General features: G+C 39.0%; 1 protein-coding gene across 1 annotated transcript in view; it reads left to right on the forward strand.

Annotated features, from left to right (window-relative positions):
- Nucleotides 1-27,084, forward strand: part of UBR4 (ubiquitin protein ligase E3 component n-recognin 4) — a 142,734-nt gene that overhangs the window by 7,152 nt on the left and 108,498 nt on the right. The window contains exons 2-26 of the mRNA XM_031961544.1: nt 1,066-1,163; nt 2,169-2,272; nt 2,449-2,578; nt 2,689-2,828; nt 3,184-3,286; nt 3,445-3,586; nt 3,722-3,846; nt 6,154-6,278; nt 6,563-6,622; nt 6,717-6,907; nt 11,944-12,043; nt 12,142-12,279; nt 12,827-12,944; nt 13,302-13,364; nt 13,857-14,044; nt 15,073-15,232; nt 15,346-15,431; nt 17,792-17,961; nt 19,740-20,022; nt 23,268-23,400; nt 24,133-24,212; nt 24,597-24,725; nt 25,579-25,761; nt 25,893-26,015; nt 26,098-26,327. Of these exons, the coding sequence (XP_031817404.1) occupies nt 1,066-1,163; nt 2,169-2,272; nt 2,449-2,578; nt 2,689-2,828; nt 3,184-3,286; nt 3,445-3,586; nt 3,722-3,846; nt 6,154-6,278; nt 6,563-6,622; nt 6,717-6,907; nt 11,944-12,043; nt 12,142-12,279; nt 12,827-12,944; nt 13,302-13,364; nt 13,857-14,044; nt 15,073-15,232; nt 15,346-15,431; nt 17,792-17,961; nt 19,740-20,022; nt 23,268-23,400; nt 24,133-24,212; nt 24,597-24,725; nt 25,579-25,761; nt 25,893-26,015; nt 26,098-26,327 (3,402 nt within the window). The remainder of the gene's footprint in view (nt 1-1,065; nt 1,164-2,168; nt 2,273-2,448; nt 2,579-2,688; nt 2,829-3,183; nt 3,287-3,444; nt 3,587-3,721; nt 3,847-6,153; nt 6,279-6,562; nt 6,623-6,716; nt 6,908-11,943; nt 12,044-12,141; nt 12,280-12,826; nt 12,945-13,301; nt 13,365-13,856; nt 14,045-15,072; nt 15,233-15,345; nt 15,432-17,791; nt 17,962-19,739; nt 20,023-23,267; nt 23,401-24,132; nt 24,213-24,596; nt 24,726-25,578; nt 25,762-25,892; nt 26,016-26,097; nt 26,328-27,084) is intronic.

A 27,084-nucleotide genomic window follows, 5' to 3' on the forward strand; every position in this document is an offset into this window, starting at 1 on the left:
ATTTTGCATAGCCCAGGTTTAAGAACCCTTTGAGATGAAGAGCTCTGAACTTTCAGACTCTAAAATTCTATGAGCTGGTTTTCTGAAACAGAATATTAGATCTTAAAGATCAACTGATTTAGCATTTTTATTTTAAAGATAAGGAAACTGAGGCTTAGATAAATCAAATGCCAAGCTTGTGTTTGAGTCAGGACTCTAATTCAAATGTTCTGTCTTCTTTAACCAGTGCTATCTAGGCTCCACTATATTTGGTTTATGAAGTGAGGTCTACTTATAATAACTTGAAGCTTTGAATGCTCTTTCCAGATTCCCCTGAACAGAATTTTTGATATTTCTCTTTTGTTTTCTTTGCTTGAAATGAAGCCAGAAGAGAGGCTCCCGCTTAATTCTAATACTGCCCAGCATAGAGAGCCTAATACATGGTGGCCCCTCAGTCAATATTGGAGCTTAACTGTCACGGAAGGAACCACTACTTGATCAGTTTCTGTTTTAGTGTTCTAAAGTAACAAAGCTCTAGACGTCTTATGAAGGGCTGGCTCCCCTGAATTGGGGCCCTCTGAGTAGGATACTTTACTTTGGCCACATTCTACATTGAGGTGCCAGCCATGATATTGCTTGTAGATGCTGTAGAGCCAGTTCTCTGTATTTACATATGAGGGTGGGATGTTTTTTGCTTGAGAAAACCAAAATGCTCAGCAAAGTTAACTGGCTCCATTGAGTCACAGACTTCAGTGCCTTCTTTATTTCCTTAAATTCGGGTCAGTTTTAATGAATATTAGATCATGTTGGCACTCACATCTTAGCCAAGAAGTTGTACTCCTTTAAAGGTCTTTTAAAGAAGCAGGAGCTCCCCAGCTAAGGGTAGGGATGTAAATTGGGGGTGGGGGGGGGGGAGAAGAGGAGAGAATTGCCAGATTGTCATGATGATCTTCTACTTGCAAAAGTGGAGTAAAGTGTGGCACCTGATATATATATCGGTTGAATCTGTTAACTAAATGAATGCTCACCTTGTGCTATTGATGAATCAAGATTCTGGATTGCCAACTAGTCATGTTGTTTTTGCAGTGAATTAGAAATCCTGCACCACGACAAGCAGTATGAGCCCTTCTACTCTTCCTTTGTCGCACTTTCCACACACTATATCACAACGGTCTGCAGCCTCAGTAAGTATCCAGCTGCTGTTACTCCCAGCTCTTGGTTTGTGAATAGGGGGATTGTTGTTTCTTCTGTTAGGTTTTGATTGCATGAGTTGGTTAATGAAGTGTCTTTGCTTCAACACTCCCATGCCATCTTCCCAGGAGCTGAGACAACAGCAAACTATGATGTGCCCCCAGTCTTTACAAGTTCATTTTAATCCAAGCTGCCCAAGCAGAAGTAGAAAGTGACCTGAGGCATGAGCCCCAGGTCCTCAGTTCATTAAGTTTCTTTAGGCAAAACCCTTTATATTAGGTTTCACACATCTGTCTCTGAAGAAGTGCTATTCTCAGTTAGCTTTGGTGCTAACAGCTGGTATATTAAACTAATATCACATCCTGTGGTTTGAAAGTGAATTTAACTTCTTTATGTGCCCTGCAACATGAAGTGACTTCTTCCAGCTTCCATTTTCTTACCTTTGTTGATTATTAAATTTGTATGTTTTCTGTTTGTTATATTTCAATAATTGATCAGTCCAATTTCATAATTCTTATATTGCTACCTATGAAAGCACCAAAATTAATTAAATGAGTACCTGAATTCTTTATTGACTTGTTTAGTTAGCAGGTTATTCAGGTAGACAGTGAGCAACTTCAAAAACCCTCAGCGTCCTTCCAGGTAAGAGGCTGGAGTTGTTGATAGCAAACGTCTTATCCTGATGGCATCTGTTCCTTTGTCTTTAGGGGATAAAGCTTTGAAAAAAGCAAGAACCCCTGGGAAAAATAGATATAAATAAAGGTGACCTTCCTTCATACTTAACAAAGAGAAGAGACCTTATGTATCAACAAATATAAAATGTGCTTTAAAAAAAAAAGATGGTGGCTCAAAGTCATCTTTGACTATAGATGAAGGTTGATTGATGTGACTTTTAGGCATAAAGTAGATGATCCAAAAAATCTTGTTATCAGTTGCTTTATTTGCTGGTAAAGGAGGACTATAATTCCCTGTACATAAGTAGTTGGTTGCTTTTTCAGTTCCCCGAAATCAGCTTCAGTCAGTGGCAGCTGCTTGCAAAGTCCTGATTGAATTCTCTCTCCTGCGCCTAGAGAATCCGGATGAGGCCTGTGCTGTATCCCAGGTGAGAGCTGTGGGCTGGGTTGTCACTGCTTTCAGGTTGAAGGTTTTCTTCTTATATGGCATGGGATTGCTGAGTAGAAGAAGGCTGGTGGGAGAGACTCCTGTAAGTCTTTGCCAATGAGAATGCATGGCACTGTACCTACTTAAAGTCACATTTTAAATTTGATTTCTCCCCAGAAACACTTGATTCTCCTTATCAAAGGCCTGTGTACTGGCTGTAGCCGGCTAGATCGAACTGAAATCATTACTTTTACTGCAATGATGAAATCTGCCAAGCTACCACAGACAGTGAAAACTCTCTCAGATGGTAAGTGTTTGTCCTACAGGATTTATCCATTTGGTCTCTGGCATTTCCAGATTTTTTGCTGCTTTGCCTCTATTATTTTTGTCCCATTTCCTTCCTTTGAACTAATGCAGTGGAAGATCAGAAGGAGCTGGCTTCACCAGTTAGCCCAGAGCTCAGACAAAAGGAGGTACAAATGAACTTTTTGAACCAATTGACCTCAGTCTTCAATCCTAGAGCAGTAGCAACACCGTCCCTCACACCAGTGATTCAGGTGAGATTTTTTTAGCTTTGTCCCTATCACATGTTAGTCTATTTAAGTAAAAGACAATAATTAACAATTTTTGGTACATTCTCTGTGTATTGCTATTTGAACTAGATACATAACCTCTATATTCTCACAGAGTTGAGGAATAGCATTTTTGGATTTAGTCTAGGATTAATAAGGTGTTAGAAGTGGGGGGAACTGCTGGACTCCTAAGTTCTCTTTCATTTCTAAATCTATTATCTTAATATTCTTTCCAGGATTTGGGGCTGTGGTTTGTGTCCCACTTTTTAGGACAGTAACCAATAAAGTTGTGGCAGGTAGTTTCTATAAGAGATCGCATTCACTTTGCGTTTTCATTTAGGTGGAAGGAGAAAACGATGACCAGTCCTCAGCAGATCAAGCCTCTGCTATCAAGACCAAGAATGTATTCATAGCTCAAAATGTGGCTAGTTTACAGGAGCTTGGTAAGATCAACCAACTAATTTTAATCTTAGAACTAGGGCCAGTCCAGGCTGTGTTCCAGTAATTGTCTAGAAGCCAGACCTTATCTCTGTGTCTCTCTGTTAAAAGGGGTTAAAAATCAGAGAGTCTTGTTTGTAGCTCTACCTTATCATTGGTGCAGGTGGCTCAGAGAAGCTGCTCCGTGTGTGTTTGAACCTGCCATATTTTCTACGCTACATCAATCGGTTCCAAGATGCCGTGTTGGCTAATTCTTTCTTCATTATGCCTGCAACAGTGGCAGATGCCACTGCTGTCCGTAATGGGTAAGAGGTTGCAAAGGTTATGTCCAAGAGAGCTATAATTAACCCTTTATTGCTAGGTACTGTGACTTGAGGGTTGTAGAAGGGAAGATAATGCAAGGGCTACCTACACTCATCCTGTCTTCTCTCATCTTATAGTTTTCATTCATTAGTCATTGATGTAACCATGGCATTGGACACCCTTTCTCTCCCTGTTTTGGAACCCCTTAATCCTGCTCGATTACAAGATGTGACAGTGCTCAGCCTTAGCTGTCTCTATGCAGGTTAGTAATTAATGGGCTTTTTAGCCCTGAGAATCTTCCTGATTTTTGCTCATTGCCTGATTTATTTCCCTGTAAGATTACCTGATACTTTCTGTCCAGGCAGTTTCCCATAGTTCATTCTCTGTTCTGCCGTAGAGAAATCAATGGTGCTTGACAGAGTACCTTATGTACAATGGTGCTTATTATTGTAAATGTTCTCTCTTAAGCCTGTGATACCTTTGTTCCTCCCCTTACCTTGATGCCTGAAAATATATGGGGCCTGAGTGTGAGCTTACTTTCTACTGTTATGGTTATATTTTAATTGGAAGAATATAGTCTTTCAGACCTTATTTTATACAAATCTTTTCACATACTTGGTATAGGGAAATTGGATTGCTCCCCATCCAGTTCTAGTCCAGATTTTTTCCCCAGTTGTCTTCACTATCCCTAGCTGTACCTGCCTTTGTGTGTGTGTGTGTGTGTGTGTGTGTGTGTGTGTATGTGTATGTGTATGTGTGTGTGTATTCTCCTCCCAAAACCCAAAGAAATATATAAATATGCAAAATAGAAAACAAAATTCTACCTATTAAAGTATTTTCCTGTCCAGCTTTCAACTTGGCTTCTGCTTCCTCCATGAAGTGTTTTCACATTCCCTTCCTGAATGAAGCAATTTTTCCTTCTTCAGACTTTTCCTAGCACTTTGATCTGTCTTCTTATACCAGTTAAATTTTGCTATATATTTTATCTCTTTCTTGTTTCCCTCATTAGATTATAACCTTTTCTTATTTTCATATTTTCATGATCCTTACAGTTTATTTGTTTAATAGAATTATTTATTTCTTAATTTTAAGGTCATCAAAGAGGGCTTGGTGTATCTTGGGAATTAAGTTCTAAAAATAGTTGATTAGAGAGGTATCCTTAGAAACTTGGCTTTGAGGTGCCCAGGAATTATTAAAATTGGTTTAGTATTATTCATTCAACCATTGAACAAATATTTATTGAGCCAGATAGAAGGTTCTTGTTTGCCGAGTGCCAGTTGCTAAGATGAATCAGTATCTTTACTCTCAAGGGAGTTTAGAATGTTAAGTACATATGCAAATAAGAATAGACAGAAGTTGAAATTTTTTAAATGAGCAGTAGAGGATGACCAAAGGGATTGAAGGGGGGAAAGGGGAAATCAAAGGAAAAGGCTTCAGGGAAGAGATGATATTTGATTTTGACCGAGTATCATAGCAGTAGAAAAATTCTAGTTTGGGTATCCATATATCCATTTGGCTCTAGTATCTGTGAGTGGTGAAACATAAACCTCGAATAAGCAGGGATCAAATCATTGAGGATTTGGACTTGGATTTTATTCTTTCTTTTTTTCTTAATAGTTTTTTATTTTTCCAAATACATGCAAAGATCGTTTTCAACATCCACCTTTGCAAAACTTTGTGTTACAAATTTTTCTCTCTGTCTCCATGTACCCTTCCCATAGACAGCAAACAGTCCAGTATAGGTTAACTATGTGTAATTCTTCTAAACATATTTCTATATTCATTGGACTTTATTTAAGCCACTTCAGAGGGAAGCCATTGATGGTTTTGAATGAATGGAATGACATGATCTGAATTGTATTTTAGGATTATTAGCTAGTCGGTTTTACATCTAGGATGTTTCAGAGGGAAAGAGACCGTTGCCATAATCTATATATGAGAGATAAGAGTCTGAACTTGAGTATTGCAAGCATGGAATGGACAAGAAGGAATCAAAAGTGGGCTCTCTTAGACTTGAATTTTTAACTACTATTGGATTTTCTTGAGGTACATCAAGTTGATCAGAGACTTTGGTGTTACCATGTTGGATACGAGGTTCCAAAATTGGGATTGTGGTTTAATCTCTGAAATTTGAATCGTTATTTGGTTTTGATGGGTGGGTTTCATTGTTGTTTTGCTCTCAGCCTGAGAGCTGTTTTAACTCCAGTTTTTGTTGTGATAGTCATTATTTGTTATTGGGATTGCATCTACCCTTGTATTTTCCATTCTGTTTTTTGAAAGTGGTACAATACGATAGGTGCCTTATGTACAATGGTACTTATTATTGTAAATGTTCTCTGTTAAGCCTGTGATACCTTTGTTCCTCCCCTTACCTTGATGTCTGAAAGTATATGGGGCCTGAGTGTGAGCTTACTTTCTACTATGTTATAGTTATATTTTAAATGGAAGAATCTTTATAGTCTTTCAGACCTTGTTTTATACAAATCTTTTCAGGTGCCCAGGAATTATTAAAATTGGTTTAGTCTTATTCATTCAACAGGAAGTCATGGAATTTCTACTCTTGTTACAGGTGTGAGTGTGGCCACTTGTATGGCCATTCTTCACGTGGGCAGCACCCAACAGGTGCGGACAGGCTCCACAAGCTCCAAAGAAGAAGATTATGAAAATGATGCTGCTACAATTGTCCAGAAATGTGTAAGCCAAGGATGCTTATGCCCTGGCAAGGACTGGGGGGAGATAGAGGTTTGGTTGGTAAGGTTGGATAGTGACTATATGTGGCTGGACTGTTCCCAATGAGTTTTACTTTTTTTCCTTTAATTATTCAGTAACACACACAGCTTAGTTTTGGCAATAGACTTTCTGTAATTGAGATATCACTTTAGTGGTATCCACTTCGTAGATGGGATATGGGCAGGAGTTCCTTTTATTATTGGGTGGTTTCTGTGGATTCCCATTGTTTGTATGTTTTTTTCTGACAGCTTGAAATCTACGAGATGATTGGGCAGGCCATCAGCAACTCCCGGCGAGCTGGTGGTGAGGTAGGAAGCATAGCTCTTAGCAGAGCTTATCTTCTGCTGCTTTTCAGGTTTGGATTTCCTCAGATTCTCATTTGTGCTTTGCCTTTCACCCCAGCACTACCAGAACTTTCAGCTGTTGGGTGCATGGTGTTTGCTGAACAGTCTCTTCCTCATTCTGAATCTCAGCCCAACTGCCTTAGCTGATAAGGGGAAAGAGAAAGATCCTCTGGCTGCCCTCAGAGTGCGAGACATCATTGCTCGGACAAAGGAGGGTGTGGGCTCTCCCAAACTGGGACCTGGGAAAGGGTATGTAATTAGTTGCTTTTGGTTTGTTTTCCCATTTCCTTTTATAAAATCAATAAAGAACATCAATGAGGATCTTAATATATTTGCAGAACTTTGGAGAATAGAATATTTGGGTAGGGGGAGCAAGATATGATCAATATTCTTCACCTGTTTTAAGGATTGGCATATGAAAGGTGGGATTGTGACTTGACCCTAGGGGAGAGAAAGGGGGGAGGGGAGGCAGATTGGAGAGGGGGTGTTGCTAAGAGGGAAATTTTGGTTTAATGTAAGGAAAGATTCCCTAACGATAAGATCTCACCAAAAATGGAATATGATGTTGTTGGGGAGAAATAATGATTTCTTCATCGCTGGGAGTTTTTAAGCAAATTATGAGCTATTTCTCAGGGATGTTATAAAGAGAACAGGTTGAATCATGTGAGTTCCTAGGTCTTTTTATGCCTTTGTGAAATTTTAGGATTTTTTTTTTTTTTCGTTTTTTCCCCTTCCTCTTTTGTTTGAACTTTTTGGATAGAATAATGACCAAGTATTCCCAGCTTGAGTGAAGATTTTTCAGGTTTATAAGCTTAATCTAATAAAATCACATCACTTTGTACAGTAAAATTGATTACAATAACAATTCAACATTCTAGTAAAATCTGGACAGAAAGCACTACTGATAGCAAGGGAAAAGGTTAAATTTTGAGATTGTATAAACATGTTGTTAAAGTCCTATTCCCCTCTCCCTCATTTTCTCTCTTCTCCTCTTTCAAAATAGTAGCATTTATTTTTACAATCCCTTTTCTAAATTAGTCTTTGCCCAACAATCTACTTGTAAAGAATTTTTAAAAAATTGAACAGTTTTGCAGAACTGACCAATGCACCAATCACATCTGACAAAGTAAATACTTTATTCTATACCCAGTCTTCCACCTCTGCATGAAGGAGAAGGGGGAGGTGCTTTTTCTCATCTCTTTCCTTGAACCAAGCTTAGGCATAATTATGTAACATTCAGTTTTGCTTTCTTATTCATTGCACTTATTATTATTGTGGTCAGTTTGTGTGTAGATTTTCTGGTTCTAGATGAGTTCTTGTAAATAAATCTGTATTTTTCTGAATTCTTTCATATTTGTCATTTCTTGTAGTATAGTAGTATTGAATTATTCATACACCATAACTTGTTTAGCCTTTTTGTAATCAGCAGGTATTTGCTTTATTTCATATCTTTGCTACTACATAAAATTCTAGTACGAATATTTTGGTCAGTATGAGAATTTTCTGTCTTTGACCTCCTTGAAGTATATCCTAGACTTGTTCTTGTCTATACCTTTCCATGATTAAGTAGAGTACTGAATTCAAGGGCTGATTGTAGTTTTATTTCTAGGTATTGAGAAAAGCCAGGTAAGAGGGCTTGGGGATGTCTTCAGAGGGAGAGAAACAGTTTCAATACAAAGTGATAATTTTTCATTTGGACAGTAGAATTTATTGATTTTCTCTCTTGATTTTGAGATTAGTCACTTTATAGAAATGAGTTGTATTTTTAAAAAATAATAATTTATTGTGATTTAATCTCAATAAATATACAAAAAAGAAAAGGTCTTATTTAAATATAATTTTTAGTTTATCAAATAAATCACTTTAACCACTTTTAAATTAATTTGATAATATGTATATGTAAAATTTAACATTTAAATAAATAAAATTTATATATAAATAACCATATGCCATATTAAAAAAAAATAAACTTACTGACATTTTTCAGTTTCAACATGATGGATATTTTCCAACCAACACCAAAACAAACACTCTTACCAAGTAACAAAACAGCTTGGTTATCAATTATTAATAGAAAAGAGTGTTTACTTGACTTTGGTAATTTGACATTAAAATTAACCCTTGTGTATAATTTCTGTTTCCTCTCTCCATAGTGATTCTGTATATGTTGCTCTAGACATTTATACATTGTATATGTTGTGTTTCAGAGGACTCTTCAGTTGCTTATATGTGTCATTCTTTACAATGCAATAATACTTTATTGCAATAGTAAACCAGATTTTTTCCCAACTACTTTCTGATTGTCGGGTGCCTATTGTGTTTTAAGATTTTTGTTATAAATAATACTTTGGTAAATACTTTTATACACATGGGTTCTTTCTTGCTGACACAAATTTCTTTAGGATTACAGAATTACAAAATTTGAGAGTTTAAAGAAACTAGTTCAACCCATGCACAAATTGAATCCTTTTCCAGTTGGTCAACAAACATTTATTAAATTATATGCCTGACATTGTCCAAGTACCGGGGATACAAAGAAAAAACAGTGTGAGATGGATGTCCAACAGAGAGATCTATAATCTAAATATATAGGTGATCAGTCTTCATAGAGATGATAATTCAGTGGTCCCAGGAGAGGGGATCAAAGGGTAGGAATAAATTCCAAATTGTTTTCTAGATTAAAACAATGGAACCAGTTTTAAGTTTCATCAATTATCAGTTGTCTGCATTGTCATATCTTGTATCTTTCCTATTTTGATAAACATAACATCACTTCAGGATTGTAATTTTCATTTCTCTATTAGTAATTTTGAACACTTTTTCAAGGAATTGTGAGTAGTTTGCATTTATTTTAAGAAAACTGTTTTTATCTGTTCTTTTATCATATGTCTATAAAATGGATCTTGTATCTATATTTGAAAAGTATATACTTCCAACAAATCATGAGTAGTAGCGACTTGTTACCACTTTTTTTTTTTTTTCCTGGTCTCTTTTTTCATATTTATAGAAGGATTTGTTTTTTATGCAGTTGTAAAAAAGTGTGTTCTGTTTGTTTTCTTTGTAAAATTTTGTGTTTTCCCACATTTTCTTATATTCCTAATGTTTGATGTTTTTAAGGATCTACTAACACTCTCTCCAGTCTTTATTTTTTTTCCTTTAATAATAATAATGATTACATTAGTTTGCTATTTAACAATTTGCTCTACTATTTCCCAGCCTTTAGATACATAAAAGTTATTTCTGATTTTTTTTTCCCCTTTAACAGAAGAGTATTTTTGAGGGAAGGGGTATTCCTGGGTCAAAGTATATATGACCTTTATTTTGACTTTTTTTTTTTTTTTTGTATTACCAGATTGTTCTTCCGTTTACAATTTCATAAACTTTGAATTTTGTCATCTTTAATTGCTTTTGTCAATTTTATAGTTGCACTTGTATTAGCAATAACCTTAAGGTTATTGTCATTTGTATTAACTTTAAAAAATTGTTTTATTTTCGGTGTCAAATTTTTTCTTCTCCTATTGTGAAGTCAAGAAAAACAAAATTTGTTACAAATATTTATACTCATGCAAAACAAATTCCCACTTTAGCCATGTCCAGAAAAAAAGGAAGGAAAGAAAATATGTTAATCTGCACTTTCAATCCATCAGTTATCTTTTTGAAGTATTTGGAGCTGCTGAATAGCATGTTTCTTCATTAGTCCTTTTGAATTGTGTCTGGTCATTGTAGTGATCAGAGTTGGGAGTCTTTGCAAAGTTGACTATCTTTACAATTTTGCTGTTTCCATGAAGATTGTTTTCTTATTTCCATTTTATTCTGTGGCAGTACATCCTAGTTTTTCCAAGTTTCTCTGAAACCATCTCTTTCATCATTTTTTATGGAACAAAATTGCATTCCCACCTACTTTATATTTCATAATTTGTTCAGCTATTCCTCAGTTGATGGGTATCCCCTCGCTTTCTAATTCTTTGCCACTACAAAAAGAGTTACTATAAATATTTTTGTACATTTGAATCCTTTTTATCTTGTAAAAAATCTCTATGAATATTTTTCATGTGGTCCTTTATGGCTTCGGTGTCTTCTTATAAACTGTATATCTTTTGACCATTTAAAGTTGAGTATTATTACTCTTAAAAATTTGTACCAGTTTCTTAGAAATATTTTATATATTAGACTTGTACCAGATATATTTGCTAAAATCTTTTTTTCCTATCAATTTACTTTTTTTATTTTAGTTAATGCTTAATTACTTATATAAATTTAGAAACTTAAAATCCTCTCTAAATTTCTCCTGTTTGTTTGATATAAATATTTCTTTTCCACAGTTAAAATATTTAATTCTATTTTCTTCCAATTTTTATTATTTCAAAAAAGATTTTTATATCCTTGATCCAAAAGAAATTTATTGTAGTATATAATGTGAAATAGGGATTTAAATTAATTTTTGTTTCTACTAACTAGACTTGAATGATTTTATAGCAAAGTTTTATCCTAAGTTCTTTCAATGTCAAACGAATCTCTAAACAAGTTTAAATTGTGACATTTAATTTCTCATTAAGTTCATCATCTCATTAAACTCCAAGATCAAAAAAAAAATCCTCTTACATTTAGAGGTTTTGATAACTTTTCCCATTTTCTTATTTCTTTATTCCTTTCTCTTTCCTGCTTCTTGCTTTGATCCAGTGACAGTGTCCTCCTCTTTGTTCTCCCTGTTCTGTGCATTTTCATTTGTTGTCCCCCAAACCTGGAGTCTTCTTTGCATCTCTTGGCTTTTCTGGTTTCCTTCATGTCTCATCTAAAATCCCTCCTTCTATAAGAAGCCTTTCTCAATCCCCCTTAATTCCAATGCTTGTTGATCTGTTCTTCCAAATTGAGCCTGTGTGTGTGTGTGTGTGTGTGTGTGTGTGTGTGGCTCATTTGGATATAATTGTTTGTATATTATCACCTTCATTAGACATTGAACTCTTGTCTTTGTATGCCCAGTGCTTAATAATATGCCTTTCACATAGTAGGCAGAAATGCTTGTTGACTTATCAACCACTATATAAATACTGTAATATTGGTCAGTGGGTATAATAGCATTTAGCTTAATATATAATACCAGATCTTAAAAAGTATATCTGAAATTCGCTGATTTTAAAATATCATAATTTTGCTACTCAGTTCTTAATTATTGTTGGCTTAAAAGCATTTAAGAAGTGAAAAATTTTTAGATCTTAGAGGTTTGCTTTTTCTGGTAGGTACTGTTAATCATTCTTAAGATCTTACGGTAATTTTTCCTTCCACAGCCATCAAGGATTTGGGGTCCTTTCTGTAGTGTTGGCAAACCATTCAATCAAACTATTAACATCTCTTTTTCAAGACCTGCAAGTAGAGGCTCTTTATAAGGTAAGGAGATGGTGGACCTGAGAGAAAGGCTTATGATATAGTAGGTATGCTTTTTTATCTGTCTAGTTTCATGCAATGATTCATGTTGTCATCTCTAGGGTTGGGAGGCAGATGGCCCCCCTGCAACTCTGAGCATCATGGCTCAGAGTACGTCAATACAGAGAATTCAACGATTGATTGACTCTGTTCCACTCACAAATCTGCTGCTGACCTTGCTCTCTACCTCGTACAGAAAGGTGGGCCAACAGTCCTAACAGATCATTATTGGGAATTTTTAAAGTATTTTAAATGTAATAACTCTTTGACTTTCAAAGTTACTTTTGCCTGAGATGATAACTTATGCTAATGAAATAAGGAGACTATACAATTGTAGTGACTCTCTAAGCAAGATTCCAAGGCTTTAGACCTTTCTGGTGAGCAAACAGAATCTAGGAGGTTTACCTTGTCAAAATCCACTGATGTCCCTTCACAGTGTTCATCACTCTTAAGCCATGTGAAAGAAGGTTGACACATTGATCAGAGCACATAGGGATCACACACTGCAAGGACCTTCTCTTAGTCGGCTGGAATACGGGGTGGGGATCCTTACCTAGACATGAATGATGTCTCTCCCTTTAAGATAGCTGTGAGAAGAATTTAATGTAAGCATTTGCAAGTAAAATACAAGAGAAGTAAAAGAAAAACTAAAAATTCTTTTGGAGCAACTGGGCAGGTAAGCAGGGATTTGTTAGTTGTCGATCTGTCTTGTCACCTGGAGCCTCATTTTCCTTTCTGTTCCTCTAGGCATGTGTCTTGCAGCGTCAGAGGAAGGGCTCCATGAGTAGTGATGCCAGTGCTTCTACTGACTCCAACACCTACTATGAGGATGATTTTAGCAGCACGGAGGAGGACAGTAGCCAAGGTAGAGGCCCTAGCCTTCCTGTCTCTTACAGAGAAGAGGAGCTGACTCCAATAAGACTTTCCCCAGCAGGTTCCATTTGTTTCCTATTTGTGTCATTTTGTTCTCTCTTATCCAGCATAGATATATAGATGTATTCCCCCAACAAAACAGTTTAATTGAAGAGGAATTTGAAGAATGAATGATTAGAGCCACTTTCAGCCAAACCTAGGGTGAACTCATTCCTCTCTGCCTCAGAACTAAAAATGAAGTTCCATTTTCCCCCATTTCTTTATGCTGACCCATGTCACGACCTCTAATCTCAGGCTTCTTTAAAGAGCCCAAAGGCAGTGTGTATACTCCCTGGTTTGGCTTTTCTAGCCAGGCTTACCAGAGTGGCAGAACCTACCTCGCAGAGGCCCAAGCTGGAGTCTCTCTCTCATAGTGAGTAAAACTCTTCCTGAGTCTGGAGGGAGGTGAGGAAGAGGTCTATTGGATTCTTCTTCTTACTTATAATTGGTCAGGTGTGCTGGGTACTACTCCCAGTACAGAGAGGGTTCTAATTCTTAGCATCTTGGGGTTTATGAGCAATCCTATGAGGCGTAAACTCAGGTGTTTGTCCTGGAGCATAAATCTGAAAGGCAAGCATCATTTCCTTCCTTGTCTTGGAGCTAGTGAACCCCCCCTCATTTGAGCTTCCCAAGCAGAGGCTGAAGGCCAGCTTTTTGGGATGTTGTCTTGTTGTAGAGGGGAGTCATGCTTTGGCCATGACCTCATGTCCCTTTGAATTTGAAGAGTCAGTGATTCTCTCTGGGGCCCCTCTCCATTTAGCAGTTTATACAAAGTACCCGAACAACTAGCAGGGGGCCTTGGATAGAGTCAGTATTTGATAAGTTCTTGTTGAACCAAATTGAACGTCTTCATGTTCTTGTACAGATGATGACAGCGAGCCTATCCTCGGGCAGTGGTTTGAGGAAACCATCTCTCCGAGCAAGGAGAAAGTGGCGCCTCCCCCCCCCCCACCCCCTCCACCGCTGGAGAGCTCGCCTCGCGTCAAGAGCCCAAACAAGCCTGCTGCTGGCGAGAAAGGCAACATCCTAGCCAGTCGCAAGGACCCCGAGCTGGTATGAGGGGCTTCAGGAGGGCCTCTGGATTGCTTCTGGGTCAGACCCTGATTTGAGGATAGGATTGTGAATGGATGACTGTAGATTGATCACAGGGTAGTGAAATCAAGTCAGTGTCTGGGACAAAGGAGGTATGTAGTGCAATGACCACTCTGTTCTGGAGAAATAAAATAACCTGTCACAGGAAGGAGGAGATAGTGAGTACTTACTAAGCTCCTGCTGTGTGCTAAGCTCTGTGCAAAAGGCAGCCCTTATCCCCAAAGAGTAGGTTCAACAAGAAGGCTAATGGGGGAGGCGGCACTGGAACACAGAAGGATTGGGAACGGTTTTGAGCAGATGTGGCACTGCATTTAGACCTTGTAGGACCCAGGAAATGGTAACAAGTGGGTCTGTCCAGGTTGGGGGATGGTCAGGAGTGAGGAGCAGCCAGGAGGCCGGGGTCAGTGGATAAGAGTGTATCTAAGATTTGGGAGGAATGGGATCAGAAGCTGAAGTGAAGGACCTTTGGTGGCAAACAAGGATTTGGCCTTAATAGCAGGGGTGAGAAGGAGCCATTCGAGATTGGTGTCTGTTCTTTGGGGGCATCCTATTGGCAGCTGGACAGAGGGCAGACAAGGGATATGGATGGTCTTTGGGTCCTTGTGCCTTTGTTTGTGAAGTCTGGGGGACAAAACTGATGTTGAAATTGACTAGTTGTGGGACTTGGGCTACTCACTATATCTTCATTGATCTGTAAATGGTGAGTTTGGGTTAGAGCATCTTTAAAGTTTCCTCTAGCTCTCAGCCTAAGCCCTGTGATCCCATCATGGTCGTCCTTAGAGTCATTTGTAAGAGATCTTCACAGCTACAAACTAGACCTTGATGTTTGCAAAAAGAATTGGCCCCTTCCCCATGTGTTTAATTGTAATATACAGTCATATGTCGTGTCATACAACATGATCAGATGCTTGGCTGATGTTTCCTCTCTTTGAGGCTTCCCATATATATTAGTACTAAACCTGAGAGGAGCTTGTTCTCTGTCCTTTCAGTTTTTAGGTTTGGCTTCTAACATTCTGAACTTCCTCACCTCCTCCATGTTGAACTCTCGAAACAACTTTATTCGCAATTACTTGAGTGTTTCTCTGTCTGAGCAGCACATGGCTACCTTAGCCAGCATCATCAAGGAGGTGGACAAGGATGGGCTCAAGGGTGAGTAGCAAAGGATTCTTTCTATAGACTTTAGATGGCTGGTGTTGCTGATGGCCTGGAAGGTTGTCAGGAGCAGTTGGTAGAAAATATAGATTATTTTTCTTGTCTTCAAGGTTCATCAGATGAAGACTTTGCTGCTGCACTTTATCACTTTAACCACTCTCTGGTCACGTCAGACCTTCAATCTCCTACCCTGCAGGTGAGTGTTCATCTGGAGGGCCTGACACAGGTTGGTATAGGGATGGGAATCAAAAGGCAGTGGCTAGTGCTGCTTACTCCATTTAAGGGATAAAATTTATTATCTAGTCCTGGTGCTGGACTGTCCAGAAAGGGGAAGAGGAAAGCTTGGTTATGTCCTCAAGTCAGCCAGTGAACTTGGAGGCAAATACTAGTAATAATACCTCCCGTTTCTATTCCATATTGTTACTTTGCCAGCACTTTACTCAGAAAATTCCTGTGAGGGCGCTCACCTACACCAGTCATTTCCTTTTTTAGAGTGGAAGGAAATTAGGCCCTGAGATTTTAAGGGAACCAGCTAGTGCCCCCTGGTTGCCGAGAGGTTCAGCCCTACTGTCTTCTGCTGACAGGGACTTTAGTAGCCTTTCCTCTCCATTCCTTCTCCAGCCAGAGAAGATCTGGTTCCTGAATGAGTTCCTCTCTCCCTCTTCCTTTTTCTCCTTTCTTCCTTCTTCCTTCCCTTTCTTCTTTCCTTCTTTTCTTCCTCCTTCCTTTCCTCTGTCCACATGGTGGTCAGAACTATATTTTGCAAAAAGAAGGGTGAGACTTGAGGCAGGGAAATCATTGAAGAGGCTCTGGCAAAGGTCTGGATAGGAAGAAATGAGGGTTTGAAGTGGTAGCCCTTCACAAGTCACTGTGGGGGCCATGGAAAAGTCACTTGACTTCTTAGGGTCTTAGTTCCATCCTCTGTGAAATGGGACAACTAAACTTCATTACCTACAAGCTCCCAGGGTTGTGGTGAGTTTTGGACTTTGTCATGCTCTCAGCTGTATAGATTTGTGATGGTGGAAGCTTAAGAAATCAAGCCCAGCTCACTTTGGTGATTCATCCTCATCTCCTTATACATTGTGCCTTTTTTTTTTTTTTTTTAATGAAGAGTCTTCTCTTGCCTTGTGAGATGACCTAGAGTAGCCTGAGCATAAAGAGCCAAAACGTGTGTGTGTGTGAGAGAGAGTGAGAGAGAGAGAGAGAGAGAGAGAGTGTGTGAGAGAGTGTTACAGAGAGAGACAGACACACATCTGGCCCATTTTAGCCATCGGGTCTTGATATAGCAAAGCTCTGCCTCCTTAGACCATTGATTCGTTAGGATGTGACTCAGGACTGAAAAAGACTTCCCTGAGGCACCAGAAAATGAGCAGAAACAACAGAACTAGCCTCAGAATAACTAGGGCTTAACTTCCCACTGAAAAAATGGTCACAGGAATTAATGAAAGTTTTATTTTACTTAAGCTACTTACTTTATTTTACTATACTTAAGTAAAATTCTTAAGAATAAAAATGGCTAGGTGAGGACAGTGATTATTCACTGTTGAATTAAAGTTCCTTTTTCTCATCTTTCCCCCATACTATATCTTAAGTACTTGGGCCAGAGATCTGGTCTCATTCTTGCATTTTCCCTAGGGTATAGTATAGTTCTCACACATAGTAGATATAGAATAAATATTGAATTGACTTAATTGTTAATTTCCATAATGTTAAATAGTCAGGTTCTAACAGGGCACTAAAATAATTTTCTGTAGATGTAAGGAACTTCTTTCTTTCTCATAGATAGTTTAGAGTAGTATTTTTTTTTCCAAAAATTGTTCTTTGAGTTGTCTTTGAAGGTTTATTTCACACAAACACACTTGGCACACTCCTGACCTGGATTATCATTATATAAACCCTGATATGTTAGGGGTGATACTTTACAGTTTATGTAACCGAGCTAGAAGAAAGTCTTGCTAGAATTAAAGACAAGGAAAACCATTGCCTAGAACCTTTGGCTGAGGTTTCACTGGCATTGTTTTCCTAATCTTCTCCATTTTGCATTTGTTTCAATCCATCATTTCTTTTGGTGTTAATTATGAAATTAAATACTACTCAACTTTCTGACAAGCGATTAACACCTTCCTCCTTGGAAACATCAGCTCTTCATGTGCTTCCTCTTTAGACATTCTTGGGCAAGAATTCCTCAGATTTTGCCTCTATCCTTCTGTTCACTTTCCTTTGGTAGTTCTTGAGTTCTCCTGAATGGCATGTTGCACCTCCATTGCAGCATTGTTCTGGGGAAGCAGCTTAGAAAAAGGTGCACAAAGCTAGGCATCAGGAGCTTCTGGTTTTTATTTTACTACTAATCACCTCTTTGACCTTGGCCTAATCATTTCCTTATTTTGGATTTGTTTTGTAATCTGTAAAATGAAGGGATTGATGTAGATGCTCTTTAAACTCTGTTTGATTATATATTTCCCATTTGTCTATTTGTGTTATAAGTGCAGTTTATTGGTTTAGCTCCATACGTCAAAGAAGCATATGTGGAACTCACTTTTATCTGCTTCCTAACAGAATACTCTGTTGCAACAACTGGGAATTGCTCCCTTTTCTGATGGCCCGTGGCCTTTGTACATCCACCCTCAGAGCTTATCTGTCCTCTCACGCCTCCTACTTATCTGGCAGCACAGAGCCAGTGCTCAAGGAGACCCTGATGTTCCCGAATGCCTTAAAGTTTGGGAGAGGTAAGAAAAATTGAGAAAAGTCTGTTGAAAAGTTAACAACTTTTGACCCAGTTAATAATGGCTTTTTTAAAAAGTGAAGGAAATGTTTTCTTGACTTTTTTTTTTTTTTTAACATTACTGTCACTTTTTAGTGATCCCCCTAATCACTAAACCGTCAAAAGAACTTTTCCTTACCACAAAGAGATACAGCTAAAGAAAACAAGTGACCCCTTGGCCATTTGTGACATTTCAAACATTTTTGTTTGGTTTTATATTTTTATCAACCTGTCCACCAAAAGAAGAGAAGCTTGTATCAGTAGTAATTAAAATTATGCTTAATCATTGGACTGATCGTGTTTCTAAAGTCTTTCATGATTATTTTTCTTCGCATCTTTGTGGGCATTATGTAGAATGTTCTTTTGATTGTTTTCACTTTATTCTGTGGCAGTTTGCATAGGATCTTTAAAATTTCCTGGAATTCTTCATATTCCTTGGTTCTTACTATGGAGTATTATTTCATTATACTGCTGTACCACTATTTATTTCGCTATTCCCTAGTAAACGGGTACCTATTTTGTTTTTGGTTCTTATGAACATACATTTTTGTGCATGTGTGATTATGATTTCTATCTCCCTCAAGGGTTGAAATTTAGAGCTGCTGATTATATAGCCTGAGACAGTGGGGCAAGATGCCTTGTATATGATTTGTATATGGATGCTTACAAAATAGTGATAAGGTTCCCAAAGGAATCTTTTATCAGAACATATAAATTCTAGGCTAAACATGACTCTACCAGGAAAAATTTTGATCCCAGCCCATTTAAAAAAATAAAAAGAAATGGAAGCAGAAAAGCAACCTTGTTTTCAAATTCTGTTCCTAGGCATTCTACTTGAAACCATTTAAAGAACTTGCATTCTTTTGGCCAGATTTTAAAGGTTTTCTTTGCACTTAAGGGAAAACTCAGATTAATTGGTCATCTATTAAATCCTCTTTAGATGGATCTAGTTTTTGCCTTTTTTTGTTTACATGTTTATGAATCTTCAAAAAGCTGTTTGTGTTCCTAAAAGGCTTTGCCTTTTTATTCTCCTCTCTAGGATCAAATAGCTATAATGCTGGATTTGTGAAATCATAAACCCATGTGACTGATCCCAGCAGGATCAGGCAAAAATGAGGGGGAAAAGCCCTTATTAAAACACAAATCTCTTTCCTAATAGCCAAAGGGAGTGAACAGAATGCTGGCCACATTCATTGCTTTTTTGCATTAAAGAGCTAGTTTGCTGAAGGGTAAAAATTTTTCCTATACTTGGTGCACACATAGGATGCTGACTTATTCAGAACTTTTTCATATTATGTGATAATTTTAATATGCAGGCTAATCTCTGCTGTTAAGACTAGAACCAGATGATAGACTCACCACTAGACGAAGCAGTGAAGCCTATCCTGCTTGCATAGGCTGGTTAAAGTTATGCTTCTGGGCTGCCGGTTTTTTTATAGTACAGTCCTTCTTTGTCTGCCTACTCTATTTCTACTGATAAGGAGGCTGGAGTAGCTGCCTCATCACAGGACTCTGGGAACTGGCTTTGGTTGCTAATGCTGACATTTGTATTTTCAGGGAAAGATTTAGTTTATGCTTCCTGTCCATTCATGCTCTTTCCCCCCCGCCCCACCCCCCTCCATCCCTTCCCCTTTCCTGTCATGGGCGCTCTAACTTAATTATTGGATTTAAGAAACTTAATTGCTTATGGGATATTTGTTGTTGATCTTAACAGAAGAGTCCCTTTTTTCCCCTCCTGGACAGGTTTGTGGCCACATTGAAACAAAATGCCTTGCAAGGGGTGCTTCCCAATGATACGGAAGACCTGAACGTAGAGCATCTGCAGCTTCTCCTCCTTCTTTTCCACAACTTCTCAGAGAAAGGTCGTCGTTCGGTATTGACTCTTTGCATCCAGACCATCTTGGAGTTGACATCCAGCTTGGATTCTCAGCTGCGCTCAGTGCCGCTGCTCCTGGCACGCCTTCTCCTGGTCTTTGATTATCTGCTTCATCAGTACTCCAAAGCCCCCATGTACCTTTTTGAACAGGTATGGCCCCAAATAGTCATTCCTTCACCTTTTGTTTTTTCCAATAGGTTGTGACTAACCAATATAAGATTAACTTTGTAGTGAAAGGTAGGAACGTATTGTGGGAGCATTGTTAGAGTTGGGAGAGACCTGTTTTCAAATCCTGCCTCTGATCTCTTACTAGCAAGCCACGTACCCTTAGTGAGCCTTACTTCCCTCGTCTTAAAAAGAAGATAAGAGTTGTGAGGATCAAATTAGGTTTTATAATTATTGTATACACACACACACACACAAAGACATATCTTAGTTGGCAAATTTTAAAGCATCATTACTCTTATTTCAGCAAGTCTCACATTCTTCTTGGACCTTCTCAGCCAAGGACCCTACTTCCTACTTTACTTAGGAGAGTGAGACCATCCCTAATGCAGTCTCTTTTCTCCATTCTTCTTTATCACAAAACTTTCCCACATCATCCCCTGGCCTCTGTTTTAAGTCTCTGAAGATGGGGTCTTTCACTTTGTCTAGGACAACTTCTTGTGCTCTAGATCTCATCCTCCCTCTTTTGAGAGCTTGTACCTTCCATCATCCCTTTTATCTTCAACCTCTCCTTATCTTTGCTGACTTTTTCCTGGCATCTACAAACATATCTGTAGCTCCTTCCTCTCCTTTGGCGGCATCCCAGCTACTCCAACTGTGAGGCTGGGTTCTCTTGATGTTTTAGCAAACTGGAAAAAGTTAGCTGTGACTGTTGCCTTTTGTGCCTTTTCTTCTGCTCCCTTTTGATCCTGTGTAGTGTTACCCACCCTCCCTTAAGGGAGATTCCTCTTTCTGAAGTTGTTTGGGATCTCAATTGCCAAACCTGAGGGTCTTTTCTCACTAAAACTCTTTCTTGACCTCTCTGTGGCTACTATGGCTACTCTCGCCTTATTCGCATTTTATGACCCACCTTTTTTCTTGACTTTACTCATTCCAGCCTGATGTTCTTGTTCATTTTCCATTGATGGCTCATCATTTGTGGCTGCCCCCTCTAAAATCCACATATTCTTCCATCTTCTTTCCTGGATCTCTTTCCTCTTACTCTGCCCTTGCTTAGTTCCTGTGAATCTATTTTTCATCTTTATACAGACGATTCCCACATAGAACTATCCGAGCCTTGTCTTTTTAGAACTCAAATTTTACACCATCAGCCAGGCATTTTAATTATGCCCCATTGCCATCTCAAAGTCACCATGTCAAAAGTAAAACTCGTTATCTTTTTTCCTAAATCTCCTCTTTCTCTAAATTTTCCAATTTCTGTTGAGTGTAACATGTTTCCCAGTTGCCCAGGTTGGCAGCTGTGGAATTATCTTCGACTCTTCTCTTTCCCTTCCACAAAAGAGTGACCAAGTGTGGTCATTATTTTCTCTACATCATATTTCACATCTATCCCCTTTTCTCCAATACACTGTGTGAATACACAGCTTTCACTATTGTTGGGGTCCTTATCATCTCTTGTCTGTACTATTGTAATAGTTTTCTAATTGGCTTCTTTGTCTCGGGTTTTCCACTATTCTAATCTGTCTTTCACAGAGCTGCCACATTGATTGGCCTAAAGCATAGGTTTGACTTTTTCACTCTTCTGCTCAGTAATCTTGACTCCAACAGATCTTCCCAGACTTATTTTATGTTTTCCCTTTTGTTCTAATTGTAAATTAGTTTGGCCTCCCTGCTACTTTCTAAACTTGGCATTTCATTTACTTTTGCAACCTTTTCATAGGCTATTTTCTTTCCTGGAGTCTATATCCTCTACGTTTTTGTCTTAAGTTTTGTCATAACTTTTTTCCAGGCTCAGGCCAGGTGCCATCTCTTGGACTGAGAAAATTTGGCTGATGTTCTCATTGTTTAGGTGCTGTCCCTTCTCAAAATCACATTATATTGACTTTTATTTTTAAAAAGTTTACCATTTCACCCACATAGTTGGGGTGAAGAATAACAAGTGGACAATCTGAGAGCTCCACACTGAAGATTCTTGATATCTTGAGAAAATTAAGGTCACTAACATGGCCCTTCTCCCATTTCCCTCACTCCTCTTGTCACCACTAACCTCATGGGAGGGCATGGAGAACAATTGTTTTGGATAATTAGCCATGAATGATTGCTATAGAGTTTTTTGGAAGGAACATCCATATCAAGAGATCACAGATCCATTTGAGTAAGATGTTGTATCACCTGTGGAATAATTGGAGATCCTTAAGGGCAGAAGGAATTTTTTTTTTTGTTTTTGTCTTTATAGCTTTTAGACCTCTCACAGTAGTACCTTGAATGTAGTAGGTGTTTTAATAAATCTTGTCAAATTGAATTGTAAAAAGCATTATGTTAATTCTAATAATAATAAAATAACAGTAATAACAATGTCCAGAAAAAGAAATTCTGTAACCGTTGTAGAGTCAAATAATAAAAATAAAACAGACAATATTTTGCTTTAAAGTTTGCAAAAGCACTTTCTATTCATTATCTCGAGTCTAATAGCCTCTTGAGGTAGATCCTATATCTGCTAGTTATTGTCCTTGTTTTGTAGCTGAGAAAGCTGGGATGGAGAAACACATGACTTGGTCAGTGGGACAGAGCTAGGTGCTCCCAGAGGCCAAATTCTGAGCTTGATTTGTTCAGACTCCAAGCCCATCACTATATTCTACTAATGCTTGAATTTAAGGAGAATTTTTTTATGTTTCTACCTACTCACTCATGCTTACAAATCAGTTATGGCTCTGCAGGATGATTTATCAATTCTTATCTCCTTGTGAGAATTAACAAACTTCTGCAACTGAACAGTTCCTTGTGGCACTTTGTTCTAGATTTCCCCAGATATGGGACCTGACTATCCCATAGGGATACCTTCTGCCATTGTAAAGAGAAATAGTGGGTCCTAGTGATGAGATTGTGTATTTGGAGAGAAGTCTCCTATATGTGGCACCCAACTGATCTGGCTCTTAGCACCTCTGCCTGTGTTTCCTCCTGTGCAGTGATAATGATGGCCTGTTTTATATATTGACAGGGCTCTTTGTGCTGTCATATGTGATCCTGTGTTAAAGAGCTTTGCTAATTTTAAACAATTATGGGATGGGAAGCCTGGCAACCCTGTTAATTAATTCTCTCATTCCCATCATTTTTATTGAGGTTCAGGTGGTGATGATTATTTTATTTACTTTTTTCACACTGTCAGCTTATAACACAATGGGTGATGCTGTATTTCTCCCTTAAACTGAGTCCTAATGTATCTCACACAGGTGCAGTATAACCTTCTTAGTCCTCCTTTTGGCTGGGTGAGTGGACCTCAGGAAAGTGGCCGTAGAGCCACTGTGCCCTTGTATCATGGCTTCAAGGAAGTGGAAGAAAACTGGACCAAACATTGCTCCTCAGGTCAGAAGAGAAGAGATTCCTTAAGTCCCTAAAGTCCCTCTGGCCTCTTCTGCATGCCTCACTGACAAAATAGGGCAGGGGAAAGAAAGGAAGAAATGAGCATTTTTTAAGTGAGAAGAAGGGTGGGATCAAAGTAATTTAAAGAAATGTGGATGATCAGGGTCATTGTGTCACACCTAGGAAGGTGGGCTAGACCCCACTGGACAAGATTTCTAGGTTCCCTGCTGGGGGAGTGAATGCCTGACTCCTGGTTCTATTTTTGCGTATGGTTTCTTCAGTTTTGGATCAGAACTGTGGAACTCCACTTTCCCACAAGCCCTTTGGTTTTCCTAAGTGAGGGTTTAGCAAAAATTTCTTAAATATCTGTAGAGACAGAGAACACTATGTTAGACACTGAGCAAGACATACAGTCAGGAAAAGACCCAATTCCTGTCTTGGGGCTTCCTGTCTCTTACGGGGCTACACACACATAGTTATAAAATATTACATGAGCCATGCATTAAGAGTGTGCTCCACAAAATGCTATGTTGGTTGTCCATTGTCTACTTGTCATTTGTTTGTTTGCTCAGATTTCATCCCCTTATCAAGTAGGGCCAGCCAGTGGCCTTTGATGTCAGACTCTCAGGCCTATGAGGTGGTTCTGTTGGGTGTCAGTGAGGATGCCTCGGTCCGTCTTAATTGCACTTGGCCATCTCTTCTCTTATCTCTTGTTGAACCCATGCTTTCATTCAGATGCTGCTCCACAGCCCAGATTTTACTGTGTACTGTCACCAGAAGCCTCAGAAGATGACTTAAATCGCCTTGATAATACGGTATGAGTCCTAAGTCCTTGTCTGACATTATGCCAGGAGCTCCTTTGTACTCTCCCCTGACAGAGCTGTTCAATGGGAACAGAGGGACTGGCTGAGGGCTTTGAGGCTGGGTGTGGGCTGGGCACTATGGCGACCTCTTCTGGTCTTAGGAGACCACTTTCAGCCAGGGTCTGCCAGGCAGTGTGGGAGGAGGCTCTTGGGTGCCCTGGAATTGTCTATGCCAATGGGCACCCTACCATTTCTCACAGTTACAGCCAGGGCATCTGATGGCCTTTAGGGGATGATGGGAGTTTTGTCAGCAGGGAGGAGGACATGGCAAAAGAGCCCTGAGAGGAGGCTGGCAGAAGTGTGAGGAAATCCTCTTGTCCCTGTTTCTACTGTCAGATTTGTGAGGTCCTCTTCTCCAGAGCCATGAAATATGATGAGCTGTACAGTGCCCTGACTTCTTTGCTAGCAGCCGGATCTCAGTTTGACACGGCCAGGAGGAAGGAGAGCAAGGATGTGACGGCGCTGGTAAGGGCTCAGGCATGTCGCTTTGTTGTTCTAAGGGAAGGTTGGGACAAGGCGGCCTGGGGCTTCACCAGTGAGTAGGACGTCAGTTGGTATGTAAGCCTAATTTTTAATCCCATGTCATAAACAAATGTCAGCATTATCTGTTTATGCTTGGCTAGATTACATTGATGTGCTTTATTGGTGTTTTAGTGAAACAACCACAAAGGAGTAAATAACAGTCTGGGTATTGTGGGTTGATGTCGAGTGGCGGGGGCAGCTCAGGAACCTCACTGATCTTGAGCTCACTGCCCTGGTAGAGGGCCGCCTCCATCCCTGGCAGTGTCATGCTGGTGAAAGAGGGTAGCTCAGCTGGGCTCTCGCTTTTCCAACCTGGTGTAGACATAAATGGTTTGGGCTTAAGACTATCTTCAGTTTGGAGCAGGTGATTTGCATGTGCAAAATGCACTTTCTGTTCTTTTATGGGGTGTATTGCACCAGAAGTTTTCCTCTATAGCAGTGTTGTTGAACACACATCAGTAGTCTGGAAGTGGCCTGAACCATATAAAATATTTAGCCAAATAAATGAAAATACAGGAGAACATATGTGATGTTAACATGGGTTTTTCTAAGTATGTGGCTGCAAGGATTCTTATGTAAGTTTAGTGTCTCCTTTTTGTGTATGAACTTGACACTACTGGCCTAAAACTTCCGGGAGGAGCCTCGAAGATGAGGGGAAGTAAAACTCAGTTGGAGCCAGGGACTTGATGCAGTGACAGTTTTGATTCTATTAGGATAGTACTTTTACACAGAGAGATATTGTAAGTAGGTTAGGCCTAATGCCAGCCTGCTGACTCAGTACTCTTGCCTCTTTCAGGAGGCTTGTGCCCTCCAATATTACTTCTTGATACTCTGGAGGATCCTGGGGATTTTGCCACCGTCAAAGAAATACATGAACCAGTTGGCTATGAACACTCCTGAGATGAGTGAATGTGACATCCTGCACACTTTGCGCTGGTCATCCCGCCTTCGCATTGGCTCTTATGTCAGCTGGATAAAGGTATAGTAGTGTCACACAGAGTGTAGCACGGAGAGTTTTGATGATTGAGAAGGTGGATGGTGACAGGCCTGGCCCAGATCATGAGCTCAAAGGTGTTCTAAAATCAGATTCTTTTTCTGTCCCATGAACAGGACCACCTTGTCCAGCAGGGCATGAAAGCTGACCATGCTAGTTCTCTCATAGAGCTGGCCTCCACCAAGTGCAGCTCTGTGAAATATGACGTGGAAATAGCAGAGGAGTATTTTGCTCGACAGGTAGGTGACCGTCTAAAGAAGTACTGATATAGTCACTGGACCTTCTTAGTGCTCCTGAGTAATAATGTCTGGTCTTTTTAAGATCTCATCATTCTGTGGCATCGACTGTACCACCATCTTGCAGTTACATGAGATTCCCAGCCTGCAGTCCATCTATACCCTTGATGCAGCCATTTCCAAGGTCCAGGTCTCTCTAGATGAACATTTTTCCAAATTGGCAGCTGAGACTGACCCTCATAAGTCATCGGAGATAACTAAGAACCTGCTGCCTGCTACATTACAGCTGATTGATACCTACGCATCATTCACTAGGTGTAGTATATTGCTTAGAGAAATGGGGAGTAAGGACAGTTTTCCTAGGGAATTCCAGTTTCCCAGAACTTTTATAGTTCTAATATTGTGTATGGTATAAGTGTTCACTCTTTACAGCTCTGGTGGCTCAAAAGTCCAAAAATTCATTACTTTGGGGGATTTTTTTTTTTCTCCTTTTGTGCAGTGTTTCCTTGTTTTGTATGGGAAGGTACATATGATTTGTTTTTCAGTAATATGTAGGGACATTTAAGTTTGAGGAGGAGAGTCTGCTTTTGGCTAGACTCTAGCTATTTCTTAACTATATACATATATATGTATATAATTATTTCTATAACTGTGGGTTAGTTATTGATGGGAAGAGTTTTTCTAAATGTGCGAAGTTCTTGCACTAATTGTGAAAGGTTTTTACTCCCTCATTTTCCAGATATTGACTAAATTCAGCAGCTGTTTATTAAACATTACATTTGCAAGGCAAGTGCTCAAGGCTGGGCATACAAAGGTTAGCTTCAGCCCTCAAGGAATTTAGAATCAGTGGTGGGAGAAGACATGTTACAGCTATAACACAGGGCACTATGGGAATGATAAGAGCAATGGAAAGATGTAGACTCGTAGTTGTCAATTTTTTAAAACACAAGGACCCCTTTAAAAAAAAAAATCTTTTCAATGAACCAAATCCATCTCTCCCTCCTATCTTTTAAAAATAGCAAAATCTTATAACTTTTTTTTTTTTACCCTTCCTCCCAAAATTCACAGGCAC

The sequence above is a fragment of the Sarcophilus harrisii genome, chromosome 3 (assembly GCF_902635505.1).
Source record: "Sarcophilus harrisii chromosome 3, mSarHar1.11, whole genome shotgun sequence".
Lineage (NCBI taxonomy): Eukaryota > Metazoa > Chordata > Mammalia > Dasyuromorphia > Dasyuridae > Sarcophilus > Sarcophilus harrisii.